This window comes from Mizuhopecten yessoensis, unplaced genomic scaffold (genome assembly GCF_002113885.1).
Source record: "Mizuhopecten yessoensis strain PY_sf001 unplaced genomic scaffold, ASM211388v2 scaffold11151, whole genome shotgun sequence".
Lineage (NCBI taxonomy): Eukaryota > Metazoa > Mollusca > Bivalvia > Pectinida > Pectinidae > Mizuhopecten > Mizuhopecten yessoensis.
Window position 1 is genome coordinate 164,396 of NW_018408905.1, and position 25,169 is coordinate 189,564.

The following is a 25,169-nucleotide window of genomic DNA, read 5'->3' on the forward strand; positions in this document are numbered from 1 at the left end:
GCATCTGAAATATTATTTCAATCGAGGAGCTTAAGTTCGACAAAATATATCATCGTAGTTTAAAAGTATCACGTCTGGGGCCTCGAAGTAATAACGTTAAAAAAGTTTTAAAAAAAACAAGAAAGAGAAGCAGGCAATGTAGTCTAGTGATAGGACACCGGGCTCGTGACCGAAAGGTTGCGGTTTCGAGTCACGGCACGGTACAGTGTTGTATCTTTGAGCAAGATACTTTACTTCGCTTGTTCCAGTCTACTCAGCTGTAAATGAGTACGTGGTTGGGCAGTGCTAGACTTGTTGAATGCTAGCTGTGAGCATCGAGATGGCAGCAATAGCTTTTTGGTCCTTGGGGACTTGAGAATGATATTGGCTGGTTGCAAAGGCCCTATAACCACGGATATTTTTTTTGTTAACCGCTATGAGACGACCTACGAACTAGCTTGGGATAAAGCGGTATATAAGAACGTCGACTTATTATTATTATTATTATAAGATGATATCTTATACATGATATCGTGAAAGTAAAGCCAGCAGATAAAATCTATCATTTTTAGTTCTATTTACATGTATTTTTATTTCACAGCAATTATAAACAGCAGTTTAGCATGATTTATATTAATATCTAAATCTTATTGGTCCTGATTGAAGCGCACAGGGTGATTGTTTTAAATATAAACTTCATTTCACTAGAATTAAGAAACACGTTTATCAACTTATATTCATCATATTGGTATCTCGGATGTTAGCGCTAAGGGGCTCCAAATGTAGGAGAAATCTGGTACCTGGAAACACTCACATGGTCGGAGAGGTTAACCACACTGATAGCGGTCAAACCCCAAGCCGTTTTAGTGAAAGGCGAGTGCGCTATCCATTTCACCTCCCGAAATTACTTCGAGTGAAATTATATAGGATATACAAACAATATATATATATATATATATACATACACAAAATAACATCCAAAGTCCTAGTGATGGTTATAAAATGAATGAAAAAGAGTGCCTTATTACTTCCCTAGAACTTTCACCTTTAGCGGTTCCACAGAGGAATGCTTATTTATGTTGACAGGACATCAATACAACACAGAAAATGATGACCTCATGATACCTTATGGCGTCATAATATAACCTATTAAAAGTGACGCTAAAATTGATACTGCGCTTTAACGTCAACTCTTGTGGAACAACAAAGATGATGCTACAAAAATTGATATATAGCTACAGGCAAAAGTACAGCAACATACTTTTTGCACACATTTTCTTTCTTTATTCATGCAATGACTTTGCTGTTAGAACAATTTAGACCAGATTTAAATATATCGATTAACATTGATCCTTTTGACATTGATTCTTTTGACTCTTCTTGCAGTGTTTTCTGTAGCTTGATATATAAGATTAACATGGCACTTATCATTTGCACAATAATGTAGGAATTACAAAAAAGTAACATGCAAAATATGTTAATTCCTTATTGTCATAATCTAGTGACGTTACATAGCATTTGAGTTATACATGTATGTCTCAATGTTTGGTATAGCCACATTATGTCACATATTCACCCTCTACATTTTAATAATTCGAAGTTTATCAGGTCTGATGTTTCAGAACTTATTACTGTTGCGCATATTGAATCCCAGCGTTGTAATAACACCGTCATCTTCTTCAACGGTCCGTTTCGACGTTACGTACTTCAGTACGGCTTTGACACCGAGAATAAGTACCGCTACTCCAACCAACACTCCAACGAACAGTCCGATGCTGTTGCTTGTAGCGGAAGTGACGTCAGCATCTTCCTGTTCAAGGTAACACAACATAATGGCACTTAATTCTGACTGTTATGTCATCGTGTTGCATACATTTTGACACTCGTTTGGAAACCTCTATATATCTATAAATAAAGCCACAAATTAAAGACTTTGTTACTGCCAGTTGATTTTATTTTCATTCTGTACATATTTGACATCATGGATTGGTCACGTTTGCTACATTTCATATCTAAACATTTATCAGAATTCAACGATTTAGAATTATTATCACACGGATTGTAAAATACTGTAAATATGTTTTTTTATCTTTCATCATTAATTCTACTTAAGCTCCTTTGATATTCAATCTGACATTGTTTCCTGCTGACATAGTTGTGTAAGTCCTATAAGCAATGTGATAATAAGTTATAATTCGTATTGCACTAAAACAAATGAGTGTATTGTGATACGCACGTTTAAAGTTTAAAAGTACCGGCAACAGCCAAAAAGATAAGCAGAATATAGGAAAACATGTGATTATAGCACACCTTCATTTAATTCAATACACATTTAATGGATTTGCCATGGCCAGGTGGATATATTATTATGTGCAGTTCAAATTTCCGTAAAAAGTCGAATGTCTTAAATCTAACAAAGGGTAACTTTTCTTAAAAACGCGATATTCAGTTGGTGTTTTTTAAGCTCTCAAACAGCATATTTGTCAAATAGTTATAAGTATAAGTATGTGTTGAAAAATGCATGTACGTCATATCTATTTCGGTTTCTGTGCAACTAAGAAGATTATAAAATAAACATGTAATATATATTCTTAGTAAAAGGTTTAAATATCCACGTATTTTTGCGGCTGCCTGGGAAATATGGCTATAACAAATGAAATACATGTAAGTCCAATTAAGAAAAAAACTGACTGAATAGTGTGCAACTAAATAATACATATAAAGTTTCACGTCAGGCATTAAAAATGGTTCATTTGCATTAAGATAAAAAGCAAAATATTGTAATTTGTTAACAATATACTTTTATAACAACAACGTAAATACCTGATCGGAAACGTCGTCAGTTGATGATTGAAATACTGATCCAACCACAGATTGCGACGCTTGACAACCACTTCCGGTTGTAGGAAATGCATTGATTGTGAAATTCGTTACACAGCAGGTTCCACTGAAAAACAGTAAAACATGTATTACTGACAAGACATTGCATATGTCCAAATCTTTTCGAATTATTTTCGTTTAAATAAAATACGATCTAGTACTCTTGCAGAGGAAGACATAATAAATCAAAACGTTGCCAATCAATGTCATATATCCTCAGTGATGCAGACGATCAAGAAGAATGCCAGTTTTGTTCGGTCTTCACTTGGGAAAATAACAGGTTTGATCTTGGTATTGATGGTAAACCCGTAATATAGATTGTAAATTAAATTAGATTTAATTAGGGGAATAAGATCAAATATTAAAGTAATGGTGAGTGTCTTTTGCTTCATAGACACCACGCGCCAGCATATTTTGAGTTCAAAAAGATCGAAACATAAGTTTTGTCACGACCTCATATGAAACAAGGTTTCGTGTCATCAACAATGTACACAAATGACAATTTAAGACATTAAAACCTACGTCATATGGAGTCGTGTCCTGTCGGTTCCGTCCATGGATACAGTAACATTATCCGTGACGATGAAGGTCGTGACGTCAAATGAGAAAGCAGCTTTAGCAGACCAATTGGTCAGCGAACAATTACTACTACCGATGTTTTCCTCGCTGCACTGTGACGTCATGAATGCCGAACAGTACGATCCAGCAAACTATGAATAAAAAATGATACATTAACACTTACACTTGTATATATTTAAATTCATTTTCGATGTCACTAAACTTCAAAACTTATCAAATAAGTAAAACATTTCTGAGAACTAAAACAACTTATTTTAGAAAGTACTGCCTCATATAAAGATAGTCAACGAGACGTACACCATTGCTTAAAAAGTTAACATATATGTAAACATATATTTTGTACAGTTAATATCGGATTTAAGAACATTGTTAACTTAACACTTAAAATTCAATTCAATGTTATGAGAACTAATGTTACGATTAAAAAACTCTTCAGCAATGCTACTGCGTCAAAGCGTAAAAATGATAAAAATGCGAGGCAGACCCCAACAAAATACGTACACAAGCACAAAAATAGAAGGTAAGGCAGTGATCAATGTTGTTCCTCTTATTTACAAAATTTTGAAATTTACCAAATAAAGTGTAATAAGAGACAATCAACATCAGATATATATAATGTTTGTAAATAAATAATAGAATATAGAAAACTGTATACAGATAGGTGTATACTAAAAACAGTATATAATTCATAGTATCTAGACAGTCAATCAATCAATCAAGTGATGCTGAGGTCCAAAATCTCACAATCTCAAAAGCAAAAGTGTTAAATTCCAATACTGATATCAATAAATCGTTAAACTTATAAAGATTCAACAATTGTAAAGGATTTCATTGGCATGTTTTACCTTCTGTTGTATTTTACATTTTGTGTAGAACAATAGTCGACCGTTTCAAAGGGTTTTGACTTGAGTTATCAGTGATGCCCTCTCATTGACGGAACAGTCATATAGTGCAGCGGAATATTTACTCTGGCTTCATGCATCCACATACTCAATTTTTGAATATGTTCTCTCTTTTCCGAATATGCATCGACTATTGCAACTGTTAAAAAAATTAGCATGGAAACAAACTAAAGAATAAGACTGTGTAGGTACATTAGTTCTATAACAGTAATAAAGCTGTAAATGGGTTATACCATTGCTGTATATGTCGTAGCCTGTAGAACAGTTGACGATCCGGAGGTGGTGACGCTTACTGTGTACGTACTGCAATAAAACAATACAAACACATGATATAAACGTTTAATATAAAATTCATTATAAAAAATAATAATAATTATGAACATTTAATAGATACAAAATCAAGAGAAAATACCGGAATCAACAAAACCATGACTCGAGCAAAACATCGACAAAACTAGGGCAAGGTGTGAACAAACAGTTGAATGTTTGCTACAAACTCAACAAGTTTATGAAGTCTCGAAGCTAGTTTCCAAATGTATCAGACACAGTTTTAGTAGAATCCTCTTGTAAAGTTCGTATTATAAATAAAGGAAGCGAATACCGTATGGTTCTAACTTGCTAAACACCAAATGGCTTCTCTAGAGTTTCCGTGGTGTCTTCGAACGTAACATCATATGCAACTGTAATGTCGATGTCGATGACTACGTTTAAGTTTCGTTTGAGTAAAAACAGATATCATGTTAATATGACTACATCCTAATATGTTTGCTGTAAGAATATCCGACATACATTGGCATTTCGAAAATAGATTGCTATAAAGATTGCGGGGTTTTTTGGGGATTTTAAGGTCAAAAATGGGAAAACGATAATGCTTGGTTAGTTTTGAGTTTTGCGCACTTGCAGTACCGAAGATCACGGACTGGGAAGTACAAAACAGAAACATATATGTGTTCACCGTTGTATTTTATCAGGAACATATGTGTGTTAAATGTTTTAAACATATATCTGATCAACGCTGTATTATATCAACATTTCAACCATACAATTAACAGTTAAAGCAACATCGTACATTGCTATGACCTCAAAGTTAAAGTTGTTTTAAAATTGCTCTATTGTGCACGTAGTGTAGATTACTTTCTTTCGGCTTATTTGCTTCATTAAACAAAAATAACGAGAAAAATACCTCTGTGCTATCAAAAGCGTAATTTGAACTAAAATAGAAATAAAACGATGACAAAATGCGACCAGAGGAAATATTTACATGGAGATCGTTGGAAATTGCCAAGGGAATTAAGATCAGGTATTCCGGGAAGGAAAAATTAGTATTTGTCATAAGTTTTTATGTTATCAATACAAAACACGTATTCTAGTTCAATTGATCTTGACAGCTTAAATATACGTAGTGTAGATTAATTCCTTCTGGGTAGAAAGTTACGAGAAATAAGGCCACTTTGCTTCAATGAACAAAAACGTTAATTTAACTTTAAATCGATAAAACTAAGACAAAACATACGAACAAAGGGAATATTTACATGGAGGTCGTTGGAAAAACACGAGGAAAATAACATCAGGTAATTGTTGTAAAAATTCTGTCAATATATACAAACATGTATTCCAGTTCAATGGTGCTTGTCAGCTGAAATATTCCAGTTGTATCATTCCCTGCACTAACGCTGTGATGTTGTGAAGTTGGCGATAGGATTCGTCCTTTATCGTCGACAATGCTAACCGTGTACGTCTGTGTAGTACTGCCCTGGTTACTTAGTGTATAAGTAATGTTCTGAGGTGTTCCGATGGCAAGGTTTCCTGTATAATGACAAACGTTTAACTATCAAATATGGTTTTAAATTGTAATCAAAGAACTATAACTGAATAAAAAAACGATTTTCCGAATATATCTTATTACTTCCTCATTTTTTTATGTATGCTACACTGACTAACATTCGATAACCGTCGCAATTTGTCCACAAACGAGTCACAACTGTGTGATTTAACAACAGCTGCTGAAGGGCGAGTAATACTAGAACATTTCAAGATGAATAATTTCTTAGCAACTACGTCAATATTACTTGAAGATTGTATACGCAATCCTGATCTAACCAAAACATCCAAAAACGATGTTTTAAATATAATCTGGCAATTTGACTTCAGAGAAGTACACAGATGATAACTTAAAATGGACACAAATTCGCATATTTGTAAAAAAATATATATATATATATATATAATAATAGCAAAACAACTTTCAAATAAACAACAATTCCTAAATGAAAAAAGTAACTTAGATGAAGAAACTGATGATTTCATTACAGACTGCCGCTAGAATAAATATTTACATGTTCTCATTTTAAGAACTTGTTCAGATTCAACTTGTTGCTCCCCAACTTCTCCCACGCCAGGAATAGAACTACAACTATATGCACACCGGCAAATGAAACAAAATAACAATTGATGTTGTATTATTTTTACGACCTTACAACCCCAGCCCTTTTTCAAAAACAAAATTTCGCTAATATAGAATGGCGCTTTCCTACGTTATGTTATGCAGCTTAATAAAGTCTTGTTATTAATTATCAAGTCATTGAACACATGAGGTTAAAAACCGAAATAGCTGATCGCTGTGCAAGTTGGACGGTTTCATTATAAGCAATAGAAATTGCAGTCCATAGAAACTCACCAAATATTGGTTGAACAAATAAATCCACACCAACAGGTTTTATCGATGTTCCCAATGTTCTCTTAAACTGGAACCCATCCTGGTTGGTTCCACTTAACTGGACGTAGAAGCTCTGCAAATGTGATGATATTATAATAAATCACTCACTTCCATTCGTACAATTGTGGCGAAGTTTACAATTCACGTGTGAAAAAACCCTTAAAAAATCATTATGAAAAAATATAAAAATAATTGCAATTCAGATCAATACCTCTAGATAATATCTTTTAACGCGATGTCGTGATTTTAAAAAAAAACTTTTGTATTTCATATATAATTTGAGCTCATAGAAGAACAAAAAAACAATAATCTTTTGTTGAAAATTCGCCTGGAATCATCAATATTTTAATTATCTTTGACATTTGTTAAAATGTTAAGCTTTGCTCTGTTTCACAAATATAATATGCTATAAGATTCATATTTAAATACCGAAAATAAAATGAAAAATGAAGTTTTTTTAATCAGTGTAATGTATATTTTTTATTATTATGTCTGTTGTAATAATAATAAAGTTTTCCTTACATAAATACAAAATTTCATTTTACGTTTAACTATGTGACTTAGATATAGTTTTTTTTTTAATTTAAGCAAAAATAGGACAACAAGTAAAAGTAAAAACAATTGTTTCGAGATTCATATACCTTATATAAAAACTTGAATTGAAAAATAATTTATTAACATTATCCAAAACGTTTGCAAATAAGGCCAAAAGCAAATTTTGTAAGGTCTTGTGTAAAGACTTAGCATCCACATGCTGTCATAATATTCAGGCGTGTGGCGTCATTTCATTATGATAATATGACGTCACAAAAGGTCATATTATATGAGATTAAACTTAAAATATCAGGCATATGTGCATTTACCGAAAAACATTGTAATCGTATCATAACGAATCCGACACAATAGAGAAAGGCAAAATCGTGAAAATAGTACGGACTTGATTTTCATTAGACGAGGGTTATACAAGATATAGAAGTTAACTTAAACGCGACAGAAATACCTGCATTGGACTACAAACCCAAGTGAACATTTCCTACCTAGGCCGAAATAACAATATACACTTCAGTAGACAGAATCACAAAGGGAACTATCAACCGAGTACTTAAACACAAAGGACAGTACATATCCTGGAGAGAATCACACAGGAAACTACCTTCCGTAGATTTAAAAAAAACCACACACAACAAAATCTATCTACCGTGAACTAAACTGAAATGGAAACTACCTACCGTGGACTAGATTAAAATGGACACTACCTACCGTGAACTAGATTTAACTGGACACTACTTACCGTTGATTAGATTAAACAAACACTACCTACAGTGGACTACATTAAACTAAACACTGCCTACTGTGGACTAGATTAAACTGGACACTACCTACCATGACTAGATAAAACTGGACACTACCTACCGTGAACTAGATTACACTACCTACCGTGGACTAGAATAAACTGGACACTATCTACCGTGGACTAGGTTAAACTGAACACTGCCTACCGTGGACTAGATTAAACTGGACACTACCTACCGTGGACGGAATCACAATCGATGTATAACCAGTGATTTTAGAAGGTCCAAAATTGAGGTATATGGGTGTATTGTAACTGACTGTCCCCTCCTCGTCTAGAATGCTCAGAGCGAAGGATGTCGACGACGAGTTCAAGTTGTAGACTACGACTGCAGCCGAGTAGTTTTTACCTGTAAAAAATGTCATTTTTAAAATACATTTTCTTTTATTGTTCCAATGGCCACCTGCTAACATCATAATTAAAACGATTACACTTTTTTTATCACTTGCAAACGGTTGCTCTATTTATTGAACAAAAGCATGTGATATTTAACCAAAAAATAAATTTAAGTATTTGAGACAACATTTTCAAAAAAGAATGACAAGGAAATATTAGACAAAAAATGTAACTTTGCTGCAGTTAGCATTCCTAATCAGAAAGCCGTAAAATAAACAACCTAAACAGTGTAGTGTGTGTGGTCAACTACAGTTGCAAATATGTTATAAATTGAGTATGCAATTAAATACATTGCTGATCAGATTCATTCTAAGTGTATATATTATGTAAAACCATTAAAGGAATTTATTGAATTTTCAAAATATCTCGATGCTGATTTAACTTTAAACAATTGAGAACATAAAATAGGATGCGGGCGATCAGATAGGTACTTGATTGTGATCGTTCTAAAAGTTAACAAGGTTAAAAAGCTTTTAGCATTATGTAACATCATAACATAGCACAACATGATGTCATACAATACCTATTATCGGGTTCCTGGTTGAAACGTAGTATATTCCGGTATCGTCAGTTTCTATCAGTTGAGTATCAATATCAATCGCACTGGAGACTGTAACGTTGACTTCCCATTGTCTAAGAAAGAGGCGGGTCAATACCCAGGTACCAGGTTTCGGATTCTACAGACGAAAATGCTATTTACATCATTGCAGTTCTTATCATTTTATCTGTCTCTTTGTCCGTCTGTCTTTATAAAAGTCTTTCGTACGTTTGATTCCACGTCTGTCTGTTTATCATAACAGGTTGGTCTCAATGATCAATGTGATATGTTGACAAGGATCAATCGCTGTTCATTATCAACAGGAAATCAATTATATATATCAGTGTCAGTTACTTACATATATAGGATCTTACATGAGTTTCCATTTCATGAGATTTATGAAACGAGTCTAAGATTTTTTCAATTTAGCGAGCCTTTTGACTCCAGAGCGTAAGTCTATGACGTCATGTACTTGTCCTAGGTGTGACGTCACAATTGAAAAAATTGAAACGTTCAACCAATCACAGGGTTGGGTTAATACGCAAACAAAATTGACATGGGTATATTCACTGGATAACACATTATGTGATAAAACAACTTACGTATATTATGTCAGTTTACAACACAATACTCTATGTTGTTTTATCTATTTAGTTTGTCTAGAACCACTGGGGTTTCAAAACATAGAACCATAATAAGTTGTATGGTAAATATGACATGTTAGGAGGTACAGTAATATAAAGTAATGTATTGTTTATCACAATTGATCTGTCGCAGTGATCAAGGTGAAACGTAGGAGTAAATCACAACCACTCTTTATTATCAACAGGAAATAGATCAAATTCCTTGCTGTCAGTTTATAAGCTATACACCAGATTTTTTACTGTGGCTATCCCTCCCCCTTTTTTGACGCAGGAATCGAATTCGAAAAAAATACATGTTAACATAAACGACATAAAACTTAACCTTAAATTATCTTTGATATTGTGTCAGAGTAGATATATTTTTTGTGCAAATTTCTAATGCTCAAATTTGGATTTTTCATGGTAGCCTTATTTTAAAGAATAAACTTCATTCCACCCCACCCACCCCCACNCACACAATAATAACATGATTGACGCATTTTTAAAAACCACACATCTATTGCCGGGAGTTACGTAAACTATCCTATTATGTGAGTAATACACTAAGTATGATGATATCCTTGTTGTGAAACTAAAAGTAACAGCTTTTAGACTTTGCCTTAAAGTTTCATTTAATTTGAAAGAAAATTCTAAATAACTAAATGTTGTTTAAGGTTTTACTATGTTACAAAGTGCGCCCTTTTCTAACAGTATACCTAATAACAATTGTCACGAGTTTACGTCTTACCTGGATTGTCATTGTGATTCGGTTACTAGAATAGTACTGAGTAGAACCTTTTGTGGAAAAAATTTGCACTGTTCCTGAAAGCAAATTAATAAAAGATACATACACATACATATATCTACGAGTCACAAATGCAAAACATCAATAAGAACTTAACGGTGTATGCAATATAAACCAATCGAATAAAAAAGCAAATATATATGGAAGGTAGGGTAAAAGTATATTAAATCAATTATATTTCAGAGGTTAATTTAAGACAGACAGATGTTAACATACAATCCATTTTCTTTGCTTTCTGAAAATATTAAAATAATTTTATTGACACCTGTTGTGGTAAAATAAAACAAAATATACCTTATCTCAAACATAAAAAGATAAAACAGGGTCCAAACATACCACAGACTCAACATACAGGGACAAACATACCACATCTTCAACATGAAGGTCAAAATATACCACAGCAATAACACACAGAAAAAAAACTAACAACAAAATATAGACACACAGGATGGAATATAATATATCTTCATCACACAATTACAAACTATATCACATCTTCAATTCATAGGGTCAAAATATACCACGGCCTCAACGCAAGGGTAAAAGATATCGTGGCGTCACCACACAGAACATCTTTAACCATTGAATGATAGTATTGTTTGCAAAAGAACAATTCATATATAAAAAAAGACCATTGCACGTACTGACGAAGGCAGCTAGCGTATTGTCTTGCTGTAATTAAGTGATAGCTTATTTTTTTGCTGAGAATGTATACCTGTTGGATCGGCCAAAGTCGCTTGCGTTAAGCTGTACGGTCCTGAGATAGTGATGACGAGATTGGTAGCTTCATTATCCACAGGTATATCCATTGAGCTGCTTTCTGACGTGGTCTGGACAAAAAAGTCCACCACCGCTGTTGAGGATGCAAAGTCTTGCTAAAGTTTAAAGGGGGAATTGTTTTAACATTAAAACTTGAAAGCGCTATTTGATATATTTTTGATGTCTCATAAATTAATGCATGTATTTTTGTTAATAAAAGAGATATTTATACACAATAAATAAATCTTATAAATATCATGAACATATGTGATATCAGAATTAAAGATATCTGTAACTTATTTAAAGATATTACTGTATGATGAAAGAGTTAACTTTATCTATTTTGCAACAATTACAAAACAGGTTTTCCAACTTATATTTATCACTCTCGATGGCCAAAATGGAAGTGCAAATATGGTGTTACTGTGGGAAGAAACCAGAATCATCGAAAAAAAAACAATGTAGTGAGCAGATGACCAAATACATTTTTACGTCCGATAGGGGAAACGAACTCCGGCCGTCTAAGCGAAATAAGAGATCGCTATCCACAAAGTCTAACAAATCAAACATGTTCACTGACCGTATTAATTCACCCTCTAGTATTCTTTTATTAAAATATCTTACTATATATATATATATATCTGTGTTTTGTTATGGCTACTCAACGTTTTTCAGTTAAGTGGTACAGAGGTCATGAAAATTGATTTAATATAAAATTAAAATAAACCCATTTTTAACACAATATATAATGAAAAATAATTCCTCATTTTGATTATGAACTATTACCAATACTTATCACAAATGACGCATAGGTCACGTGTAAAAGCATATAAAGGAAACATTAAATCACGTGACATCTTACCTCGAGTAATTGATTAAGGACTGTTGTAAGCTCACTGCTGCCAATTTGATATACAGTCCCTCCGGTACTGGCCGCAATACTTCGGAACGTCGCCAGGTTTCTCTTATACCTTGCCGGAGCGTCTACAAGCAATACGAATTTAAAATGTTATGGTGAGAAAAAGGCTTACACTGCAGGTCACTTTTCTAAGAAGTTCTTACCACTTTTAAAGAAGAATTTCCTTTGTTGTTTGCTTGTTAAGGCTTGTTATCCTTACACCTGTTTGCATTATGTGACAGTTGTGAAAATGGATCATGAATCTTAGTGGCCGCCTCAAAAAGCCATACACTAAGATACGGAGAGTATTTCCAATTATTCAATATTTTGTACAGTAACTACACATGAACACATATTATAATATAATACTACTTAAATAATAATTTCTCTATTGCATGTAAAAGTTATGAAATGTTTTAGAAAAAAATATTTACTTTATATGTCAATTTTAGATTACTGCAGTATTCAAGAGTTACTCCTCTACTTTGTATTGGTAGTTGGTATTTTTTCACATAGCCGTATTTCGATACTGTCAGCATACTTATTTTTACGCACAATAATTTTGGCGCTTTTTGAATCTGAACTTATTACCTCATTGATTAGTTGGTACATCAATCATACACGCATTGCAAAATGAAAAATAGAATCTTGATTTACGCACTCATAATTCAGCTCAATATTGTAAGCGCGAAGATAACTAACATAAGACTGCAGTTAAAAACTGTAATTTAATATATATAAAAACATATCAAGTTGGTGGTTTGAAATGGAATATTATTATAATCATAAACCAATAGATCATTACGTACACGAAAATCCTATCATTAAGACATGATTCTGTTTTGTATTTCAAGGTGCGAGTTTTTCAGTTTTTTGTGTTCTTTTTTTTGTGTATGTGTATTTCTGTCTCGGCAGTATATTCTGTACGTACCTCTACGTCGTCGAGTGCAATTTCCAGTAAGTAGAAATTCAATCTTGATCTTCTTCGCAATTGCCTCACTTATAGCAGTGTTTGAATCACTGATGTCTTTAGCGTCGGCGTCAGTGGCAAGAATTATTGTTGCATTGGGTTCCACGAGTCGAATAGCTGTAACATAAAATGCATAGGTAGTTGTATGATAATGCCAAGCATACTGACGACAGTATCAAAGAAAAGAGGACCTTCTTAAAGACCGTTGCTGTTTCAATAATTCGAAGGTTCATCATTCCGAGAATGTTTTACAGATATTGTAATATAGGACGTATTACCCCAGTATTATTTATGAAAGACGAAACAAAAAGACAATAACAAGAACCGAGGAGATATAGAAACAAACAAATAGGACCAAACTTCAAAAACATTTTCAATAACTATGTAAACATTAGATGCACATGAGAACGGTTAACCATTAAACGTTTGTCCTGTGACATTTGCTGGATTTTCCATATAACCTTATATCAACTCACCAAAAGTGATAATGTATGACGCCGGGACTACCTTTGACACATCTCATTTTAATGTAGGTTTTTGATAGATAAAAAAAGTTATATCTCACTATGCAATCATGAAACAGGTTGTTCTTTTATAAAAACAAAAACAAACAAAAGGAAAAGCATTTTTTTAGGAAAGGGTCGCTTGATATTGTCATAATCCGTTACAGGAGAAATAATATAGGATCTGTGTAAGAAGGGCCTGTATGTCAGCCCAAGTCATGATCGTGGATATTGAAACATGTGCGTGTCTACAGACCCGGTAGTATGTCATTGTATTACAAGGTACCAGGCAGTGCAGTAAACACGCAATCGATATACTCAACCCTGAGGCAGTTATGAGTTTAAGTATTTTCGCAACTCAACTGGTTTATACTATAAATCGAAAACACGCGATACTTTGTGCTCGTAAACCACTTTGTCGATTGCGCAAAGTTTCCCGGTATCTATTCGCCTTTTGGTTACTGGTGAAAAATAATTGATACGAAGTGTGCAACGTTTCACGGTCAACCCTGTGTATATTTGGGGCCCTATTTATAATCGCCTTCTGCTAACATGTGAAAAAAAATTGTTGCAAAATGTGAAACGTTTCCCGATAAATACTGTTATTAATTTAGGGTCAGTTTCATATTCGCCATCTGGTTACAGGTGAAAAAAATATTGATACAAAGTGCGCAACGTTAATCGGTAAATACTGTTATCATTTGGGGCCCGTTTTATAACTGCCTTCTTGTTACATGTGAAAAATGATTTATGCAACGTATTCTGATTAAAACCGCGGAGCAATTTTATTTATTCCTCAAATATGATTAATTTAATTTGGACCAGCGTAGTTTCTTGTTTTACAGTACTTTCTTCAAAGAAATTATCTACCTATCTGTAAAATAAACCAACTTATATCGATGCAATAATACAATGGTTTGTTTACAAACCAGCTAGTAGTCCAGATATAGCGAATTCCGGACAGTCATAATTTCCTTTTGGAGTAAGTGCCTCTATCCATCGAATCATTTCGTCGGTATCAGTCGTACTGGCATTTGTAGTTAAACTGGCTGTAAATAAAAACAAGTCTATTCATTTAGCAGCCTTTGCAATCAATATGACTTGTATTATGGTAATCATTGTTATAAACATCAAATTGATGCTGTAAAACAAATCAATCAAAATTATTTTGATTCAGTATATAATATTCCAATATTATTTCATAAAAAGACTTTCCTAAGATTCCTATCATGTTTAGTTATTACATACTCAATTTTTTAAACATCATTTATAATAAAATGTATCTTTTCTGTACTCATATATGGTAGGCTTTATGCATACCGGGGTCATTGAATGTGGCTAGAACATATTGGACTGTTCCATCTGTGCTCCCCTGAACTTCGTTCACTTTAACACGTAACGATGCCTTTACCGATGCTAAATCATCTGCCATTGATCCGCTAACATCGATGGCGAATCCAAGAGAAAGTGTCGATTTCAGTTGCAACCCAAGTAGTTTTGCTACAGTTGTTTGAACCTCGTCAGTGAATATACCAGTTGCTTTAAAGAATAGTAACGTGATAATATTAAATATGAAAATACATGTTATAGTTCGATCAATTTATCTAAAGTCGATTCTGAAGTAAGCAACCACTGAAAGTTTGTTTTTGCACGCTTCTGCGTTCTCAAACAGATAATATCATACAATTGGATCCCTCAAATGGCATTGCAGTGTTCTGACATTGGAATTATCAGATCAAGAGTTGCCTTGGGAAACACATAAAAAATAAGGATATGAGGGTTGCAGATCAATTTTGGTCTCTCCAAATGTCCTCTGGGCAGAAACACACGCACACACACAAAACCCCAGTTTCTGCGTGGTATTTTAATTTGTGAAAATGAAGAGGTATACGGTTGACTTGTCCTTTCCCCGAATCTGCCCAGGCAAAACAACCATTGTAGAGGACATAGCTTACTATAATTTCGATCTCGAAAGAAGCATAATCGAAATAAGAATATTTGATAATGATTTTCATTTGCAATACCTACTGTGTTTAATAGCCTCATTCCTGCTAACAGAAAGCCAACCCACTTGCCCTCAAGAAGAATGTTTTAGTGAAAGTTACATTACAGACTTTTATTTTGATCTTGTGAAAAAATTGAAGTGTAGATCGATCGTACACTGCTTTAAGAATGTATACTGAACAGAAATAGAAACGCACAATTAAATTATGCAATCAATTGCCTATGATATTATGGGAAATTTGTACAAATTTTTATATCAATATAAAGGGATAAGTCTACTCTTTACAATACTGTAGAAAAAAAGTCTGTGTGACGTCACTCGTGTCATCAGTAGTTACTCAACGTGGGATACCCGCGAAAAACAAATGACACTTCAGTACCTGGTGGGGGCACCTTTTGCACGAATTCCTGCACGGATTCTCCTTTGCATTGAATTCATAAAAACATTTATTCGCCATAAGGGAATGTTGTTCCATTCTTGTGTTAATGCTGCGATCAACTGGGCGCGGTTAGTTGGGGATTTTTCACGTTTCCTAATACGCCTGTCCAGCTCATCCCACAGAGGCTCAATGGGAGACATGTTGGGGCTATATGGGGGCCATTCCAGAGGTTTAACGTTGTTTGCCGTGAGAAAATCACGACAGACTCTGGCAACATGCGGTCGAGCATTGTCTTACTGGAAAATTAGGTTATGACGTCTGAGAAGTGGAAGAACATGTGGTTGGATGATCTGGTCTCTGTATCGAACGGCATTGAGGTTTTGATCCAGGACCACTAAGGGGGATTTTACTCCAAGGGGGGATGCCTCCCCAAACCATTTCAGAAGCCCCACCGAATCTATCGCGTTCAACCACGCATGCGTCGGCGAAACGCTCACCGCGTCTGCGATATACCCTTTTTCTTCCGTCTGAGCGATACAGACAGACTCTAGACTCGTCGGTGAACAAGACGCACTTGCTGCCTCCGTTGTGTCAGAGGTGGCCCGACATAAGGTCGGCGCGCAAGGATTCTCTCGGCACGCAAGCGGTTCCTGGCAGCTTGAGGACTAATGGGTCTGCCATGAGTACCTAAGGTATGCGACGCAGTCTCTACAGCAGTCTTGAATCTGTTGCGCAAGTGCGACTATCGAATCGCCCTGTCTTGTCGTGCGGTCGTTACAGGCGAACGACCGCTCCTGGGACGATCGGAAACTAACCCAGTAGCACGGAAACGTGTACAGAGACGGTTAATTGTACACGGGCCAACACCAAACTGCCGTGCGACAGCAGTTTGGCTATGACCATCCATCAACATCGCAATTGCTCTACCCCTCTGAATTTGTGTTAAGCGTGGCATCTCAGTCAATGGCGAAATCAAAATACCAATGTCGAAAATGGATGTGGTTGAACTTATAGTATCCGTTGAGATTATTTGTTTGAAAAACTCCGGCTTGGCTTGATCACGCCGCGTGATTTGGACTTAAGAAGCTCACAAAGTCACACAATGACATCGTCACGCTTGGCTGATTTTAGGGTAGATTGTTGAGATGGGAGATCGTTCTTGATGTAATACCTGACCAAATATTCCATTATTTCCATACAGCTAAGGTGTACTGCAGGGGGGGGGACTTTGTGCGTTTCTTTTTTTGTTAAGTATATTATCGACGGTAGCAAAAAAACATAATATTTTTTTAGGCACCTTTCTCTATGCAATCCTGCATATGTTTTGTAATACTTTTGATATGAACTCTCCTTTTACGACCTAAGTAACATTGAAGATCCCTATATGGACAAAATGACCAAATTGTGGGACGCAAATGTTTTTCTTTGACCTTCCAAAACGCATCAACAGACAATTGTTGTATTTCTTTTAATTTGTTAGCCCTTTCTTCCAAATTCTAGTGACAAAAATAGTAGATGAATTTTGAACTGTATTTCAGATTGAGAAATGTTGAGGGAAATAAAAAATTTGTGTTATCGTTAACGACAATCTATTAAGTAATTTTCTCACTTACTTGGATCCATAAAGAATGCCACCGTTGCCTGAATAGCAGCTTCAGAGGCGTCGTTATGCAGGTGAGCATGAGGAGATAAGTCCCAGTTTTTGGTTTCCTTGTTGATACCCCCGGCAGCCGGAGTTGTCCTTCCAGAATCCTTTACGCCACCATGACTGCACTTCCCTGTAGTACTAGCTGGGTTAGCTTTTCAGATGTAAAATAAAGTAAGACATTTAAATTACAGTTATATCTCTTTAAAAGGACAAAATATCCGAGTGGAACTGCATAATTCTGAACGATCCCAAGAATAAAAAAAAAAAAATTTGGATAGCGGATTTTATTTGCATGAGGTTGAATAATGATTGTCCAAATTTCCCTTTAATGCTGTCATGACTGTGAATTAAATTACAGTATATGATACGAAAATATTAAGAATGCAATTACATCACTCATATTACGATTCTTTAATCAAGTAATAAAAAAATGATCATAAAACAATAATGTTGTACTGCATTAAAAGAATAGGATGTTTGTCAATAATTTTTTGATAACAAGAAATCAATACTGAAACGAACATTTGCAAAAAGGTAATGCTATACTGTATAAAAGAACAAGCACATATGCTAATAATATTTTATTATAATTAGTGTTGATGACACATCAACACTATAACGTCTTTCAATGACCCTAATTACAAAGTTTATGAACGGTCGATGTGTCTATGGTGACACTTGGGTAATAGGAAAAAGGTAGAAACAGCAGATATAACGATCTCAACTGTTGTAATATACGCAGTAAATGTCGTTTGGTTTCCTTCCTGTCTCTTGAGCATAAGATACATCAGAAAACCAACGATTCTTCAGACCCCTTCAAGATTTTATCGTATTTTCATACATATTCTTTCCCTGAACTTGCGAATAGTTTCAGTCAATGTTGACGACGTTTCTTTTGCTTTATTGTTATCTATGTTTTGCTTTGATATATTTTCCTGTGTAAGTAGGTTCATACAGGTTTTCATTGTTATAATTTCCTGGGCATATCATTTCATTGAGAAAGTTGTTTTCTATTGCTTTTTGTGTCTCTTTTGTTCCTTGTTCCTTTTGTGTTGATATTTCAATTTATTTTTGACAAGTGTATACATTTTTATACATTGAACTATTTATCATAACGGTTAATATTTATTTGAAAGGATGGTTACCTGTTGGTTTTGGAGAGTGAAGCTGCCCAGACAAATATCCACTAGTAAGCCGATCAGAGAATACTAAGTTGTTGTTACAGGACCCGCGTTTTAGCCTGCAAGATTGCGGTAATACATACACGAACTTTGTACACACATAAACAAACATTATAAACACACATAGCTGGAAAACAAAACGCCGAAGAAAAAACAGCTTAACATGTGCTCATTTTATTAAATATGATCAATTCGTGTCAGATGTTACTGTACATCACATGACATACGAGCTGAACGCCGTTTATAGCTTATAAGCGAGTTGTTGATCTATTTGTTATTTTGGGGCATACTCAAGTTCTTAAAATTGGTAGTTGCTTTGAATTAGGGTAGGGGCAAATAATAGGTTGTTGTCAAAATACAACCTTCAAAGAGATTATGTTGAGGTTGATCATATTCGACACTACATTTTATTTGTATCTTGTGCTCATTGTCAGTAGAATGTGACGTAATACTGTGTTGGTTAGATTCGGTAGGGTCTTTTAGTTAAGTAGCACTAATATTTTAAGTCGGCATCAGACCCGTGGTATCACAAGAAGGCAATTACAAAAACATAATTTCTCTAGAACAAGCGCATAATGTTAAAACACACATAAACACTTATAAACCTTATCAACCAACCTAAAATAACTGATGTATTATATTTTTTTAAACTAACGTATCCCTTCTGTCGTCACATATAAACCAAACTAAACAAAAATGATATATTTTTTTAATTATTTTCAACTTACTCTACAGTTCTGTCGTCACAGGTCCTACAAGTTGCATCACTTGATGAGGCTATCGGCATCAAGCTCTGTGCCGCTAGTGAACCTTTAGGAGTAGGGAGGCAACGAATCGTTATCCATAACATATCACTTCTCCTGGTCAAAATATAGTTGTCAGCTATATTATTTGGTCGAAGGCCTTTGAGTCCTAATATACATTTATCTTTAAAAATGTTAGGGGTAATATTCACATCAGGCAGTGACATCAAATTTACACGACGGTAGTACTAAGTTGTGTAAAAGGCGATGGCAGTAAACAATATTTTACGGTTATAAATCATCAATAAACAATAAAATTTACAAAATATAGAATTACACTTTATAACACATTCTTCACCAGATTACAAAGAGCACCTCTTACCGAAATCTGGATACGCAACTCTGCCATTCATCTCGACCCAGTTAGTGTTACTGTAGAATGACTGGACGATCATCAAACATTTTCCAACTTTCTCCATAAACAATGTTTCTGTCGTATCACTTAAGGTTCCTGACGACAAGATACTTGCTATCTCTAGTCGTGTGTCCTGGACTAGTGTATGTGCTTCAAAGAGAAGACAGTTGTTTTTATGTCTATATACCCTAGTACCTTAATAATGTAAATAATGCAGTTACGCAAAATCGATAAATATACGATAAAATATTAATAAAGATAGAATAGCTTGCAGATCATTGAAAACTACAAGGATAATAAGACCAGATGTTCTGGCAGAGTACGCGTCGTTGGCTTCAAGGACGCCATCAGACATGTTAATCTAAATCGAATTCAAGTTTGGCACGTCCTCACAGTTTGAACCGATGAAGTTCCCAGGAACACGCAATGTGCACTAACATGCATAGGCAAAATAAAATAAAAATATCCATACAAATATTGCACAAGGTATAAATATATTTCAATGCGATTGAGACCACAAGAATTGTCCCATAGTCTTCATCAATCTGCATTTTTCAAGACAATATATTGTTTTTCCCCAATAAGTATGCGACATGCTGCAAAACTATTGTATAATGTATGTTCAAGTCAATTTCATAATATTTACAATTAAATGTTCCGGGAATATTTGTATTTGTTCTTGAACTTATCATGAAAATTTCATAATATTTGAGAGATAGCTATTGTACTTTCATAATTTCTATAATCTTAATAGCATTGGTATTTATTGAAATGAATTTCATTACCGACCTTCGTAGATTCGTTCAGAGTTGACGGTATAATCTGGATCGGTACGATAACTCTGATACACTTTTGACACTGCGCTGGCAAACTGCTGGGCCCTGTTTTTGTAGTATTCGTAGCTGTCACAGTCTGGTTTGTATTAAAAAAGATACAAAAACACAAAAGGCCAGATTTTACCCGATATAAATATATAGCACATTCAAAATGGGGTTATATCCATTCTATTTTTGTTAAGTTCAACAGGGTAATTTTCAAAAAATAACCCACATGCTTTTGCACAATGTTGAAAACGCCCAGAAGAATTATGGATTCGCTTTATTTGGGAACGTAAAGCAATAAAAAACATATATGCTGTTCCTACATGAACCTTTGGAAACTTGATTGTTTTCTCTTTTTTTGAATCCCTGTTTCGTTTTCTACGCTTTACTTGACAATACCTCACGTTTGACACTGACTGAGCATTCTTTGAAGTGGAAGAGGTTATGGAAACTGCCCAAAGACAGAAACAAAACATCGTCCTATAAATTACTCTAACTGCTTAATATTCATCATTCAAAAGGTGGTAGATTTGGTTGTTTGATTGTTGTTGTTTTTTTAGTTTAACAGTCCATCGACATATATGGTCATTTAAGGCCAGAATAATCTTGGAGTAAGGGGCAATCATTTGAGAAATCCCAATTAAGATATTATAAAACGTCGTATAATCTATAAAATCAACAACAGGATAGTTTTAAAGACTTAACGGAGGTAAAATGTGAAAATTTCGTTTACAATATCGTGTAAAGATTGAAATTAAAATATGTATGTATAAATGCCATAAAAAGTCATGTAGGTCAATGGAATCACAGTTCATTAAACAAACTAATGTCTTTTTATAGTTGAATATGTCTCGAAGTCTAAGGATGTGATTGGGTTTTCATGTCAAAGTTGGTAAACAGGTGTTAGAAAGGTCTCAACTACTTTAAGGACGTACACCAAAACCAAACAGGATAATTTAAAATGTGAGGTGTCCCACTCTTTGTTGTGGTTACGTTTAGATCTAGTACTGTGAATTCAAAGTTTATTCTTATATATTTGTATTACGGTAATTATTTACTTTTTCACTTGGAATAACAGATTCGGATGAAATCATTTCAGTCTTTTGTTTAGACGTGTTGGCTCAAGAGTCCTTAAATGAACTTGATGATAATTTACCAAACAAGCTCAGACATATAAGATGACGCTGGATACTGGTATTTAGAAGAAATTGTTTGAGGAATTCACGCCTTTGAACCATTTAACAATGAAAAATTGTTAAAGTAATAACTTTAAAATTTAAATTATACAAAAAAAAAAGGAATTGGAAATCTTTCCTCGCAGCAAGGTGATGCATTCCACATACATAATTACCCTCATCGAACAGACACTTGGAAGAAATTGCCCTCAGAATTAAGCATATTCGACAAATTGACAATAATGAAGGTCAACTCCATATTTGAACAAAGTTGATAGTCCTTTATCTCTGAACGCAATACAAGGGAAGAATGCACCAAGTCTATGCATAATGGATTACCAAAACACATATCAGTAAAGCTCATTTATTTGGTTGATTGCCCGTCATTACCAACCAGATACATTTTGAGAGCATGTAATTATCTGTTATCATTAAGTTTAATGTGTCTTATGCACCTGTCCCTCTATGATAACAGTGTGGACATTCTTTCTTTTTGACCCCTAGATTCACCGATGAGTCCTAAAAGGAGAAACAGCTGTAATTCATTCCTGCAGTATGATGCAGTGTAATTTATGTTTGACATACTGCAACTATTACCGAATTTAAGGTTCAATCACCTATGTATGTCTTACGTCATCAAATGCAGAGATAAAATAACTATTTGAAGTATAATTTACTTCACACATGTAACCTATACACACCTAAACACACCTAAACACATATACTACCTGGCACATTCCTGTAATGTATAAGTGGTATTAATATGGACATGTATAAACATGTCCTGAACGCCGACTTAAGACCAGAGCTGGTTTAGTTTAAGACTATTTCCTGTGAATGTGTAATAAGAAAAGTATACCAAAGGAGCAGTTTTCCTAACGTTCATAAACACACATACATATGAAAGAGTATTTTGTTCTCATTCCAATTGCAATTAGAACATCCCATGGAATTGCGGCATCGGAATGTTCTTAATTTCGTGACGTCATGTTATCGTTGTCCCATTGTGCCGTCATGCAAGTGAAATGAACGATAGTAAATTTATATGCACACAGGAATAGAGTAATATGTTATCCAATAGTACCTACTCGATTGCTTTTTCCACATTATTGGATAACAACTTAAATATAAACTTACCTGCCCCGAAATGCTGTTTGATGACGTAATCATATTCTGTAGTCTGTGACGATGTCACCTGGTTACTAGTCAATATAAAGTCTGCTGCAATCCGGTCTATCGCTTCAAGAGTTATTCGTTGATGTGTGTACGTGGCAGTATCATTGCTGAGTCCGGTGTTAGGGTTAAAGGCCTCAATAAATGTCACAGCCGAAGTTAAGCACAGACACAAAGAATACATTGTCAATCGTCCCTTCATCATTTTACAACGACTATACCGTAGGATCGCTTTTATCCAAAAAGTTCTTATAATAATGCTGTCATCAAATAAACGGTGAATCTACACCGACAAATTCCTCTTGTCAACCTTCAAATCTTTTGATTATTATGTGATATTACGTAACACATTTTCCGTCCAGCTTTTCGCAATGTATACTGTCGAATTATCTAAAAGCTTCCTGGTACCTGATATCTTCCTGAATCAGTGACGTCATTCAAAGGTTACTAACAAAAAGTTGAGGAACGGTTTGAATAACATATTAATTACAACATTATAATACAATTTGTAAAAATTAATAGTGCGAGGGATTATTGTCATTAATCAATCACGTTATGAAACAAAAAGTTGTTATGCATTAGAACCAACTATGCAGTTATAAACATGTTCAATTGTAATTGGATGTTTTTGGCCTATTAGCACGATAGTTTTTGATGATGCGTATTGGCATGACATATATTCGACCCCATTGAATATGTTCCAATATAACCTAACCTGCTCCTATTAATAATTCCTCCCCAAGGTGTGTGTATACATCACCTACTAACCATGTCGGGTGTATACAGTGATATATATTTGTTATCTTATAGAATGTACTTGTAGCGCACAGTATTGGTTTACGTCCCACGGTCATTAATTGGTTTCATTATATGAATAACAGAGTTATCGTTCTTGTATAATCTATTTCGCGTTTAAGCCTTTGTATTCATAAAGTAAAATAGAAAAAATCCTAATCATCATCATCAATCAAGCAGGATGATATATAGCAATGTCTATTAACTAAAACACAAAGTATGTCGAATTCGCACAAAAAGGGCACGAGGATTACAATGAAATTAGCTACACAGAAACAAAGTTAATATAACTACGAGTTTAAGAATTTCTCAAGCTATGATTTCGTTCTTTTAAACCGTAAGTCTGAATTTGGCGGTTGATAAACAGTTTTAGCTCAATTTCATGTAATTTTGTGAAACATAAATTCTGAAAAACAGGAAAATAGCGGCTACGCTGCAAACACATTTGTGTAGGGGAACGATATAATTAGTCCACAAATGTACATGGTTTGATGTTTCAATCAATAAGTATTTAATTCATCATATTTATCATTAGTTGGTCAAATATTAATAATAAAGATTGTTTTTATAACATGTATTTGTTTAACATGCGTTTGTACAATCTTATCAAGTATCCCTAATACATTGATATATAAACCGAGTTTTAGAAACATTTTGCTATCCAGTGCTTAACATATTGCCATAAAGACCTCCCCTCCTCGCCTGCTATAAGCGCCCCTCTTTTAACACATACTGATATTGTATAAACTCCTCTCACTTACCCAAACCACATCTTTTATTCTGCCTTGGCACATTTGAAATGTTTAAAACATATTTTGATAAGTAAACACGATTGTAATTTGTGAATTAATAACACAGTTATATTTTCTTACTAAACTTTTGAGCCATACACGTAACTTAATCGTTTCATTTCATTTTTCTCCAGTTTTAGGCGA

General features: G+C 34.3%; 1 protein-coding gene across 1 annotated transcript; it reads right to left on the reverse strand.

The window, feature by feature from the left end:
- Positions 1-243: 243 nt before the first annotated feature.
- On the reverse strand, positions 244-23,829 carry LOC110466988 (von Willebrand factor A domain-containing protein 7-like). The gene is made up of 20 exons (XM_021523830.1): positions 23,404-23,829; positions 21,060-21,182; positions 20,238-20,420; positions 19,841-19,922; positions 19,077-19,171; positions 17,897-18,082; positions 15,220-15,438; positions 14,829-14,948; positions 13,358-13,513; positions 12,391-12,512; positions 11,485-11,644; positions 10,713-10,786; positions 9,327-9,480; positions 8,587-8,756; positions 7,018-7,129; positions 5,948-6,146; positions 4,574-4,643; positions 3,382-3,569; positions 2,803-2,926; positions 244-1,789 (listed from the first exon to the last, which is right to left on the reverse strand). Exons 1-20 carry the CDS (start codon positions 23,642-23,644, stop codon positions 1,598-1,600), a joined length of 2,970 nt encoding a protein of 989 aa, XP_021379505.1. The 5' UTR covers positions 23,645-23,829; the 3' UTR covers positions 244-1,597.
- Positions 23,830-25,169: the final 1,340 nt, after the last annotated feature.

Coding starts and splice junctions, on each gene's coding strand:
- LOC110466988 (XM_021523830.1), bottom strand. CDS start 23,644: ATGATGAAGGGACGATTGACAATGTATTCTTTGTGTCTGTGCTTAACT. Junction 20,421..21,059: donor CTCTGAACGAATCTACGAAG/GTCGGTAATGAA, acceptor TTCTCTTTGAAG/CACATACACTAGTCCAGGAC. Junction 8,757..9,326: donor AACCAGGAACCCGATAATAG/GTATTGTATGAC, acceptor CATTTTTTACAG/GTAAAAACTACTCGGCTGCA.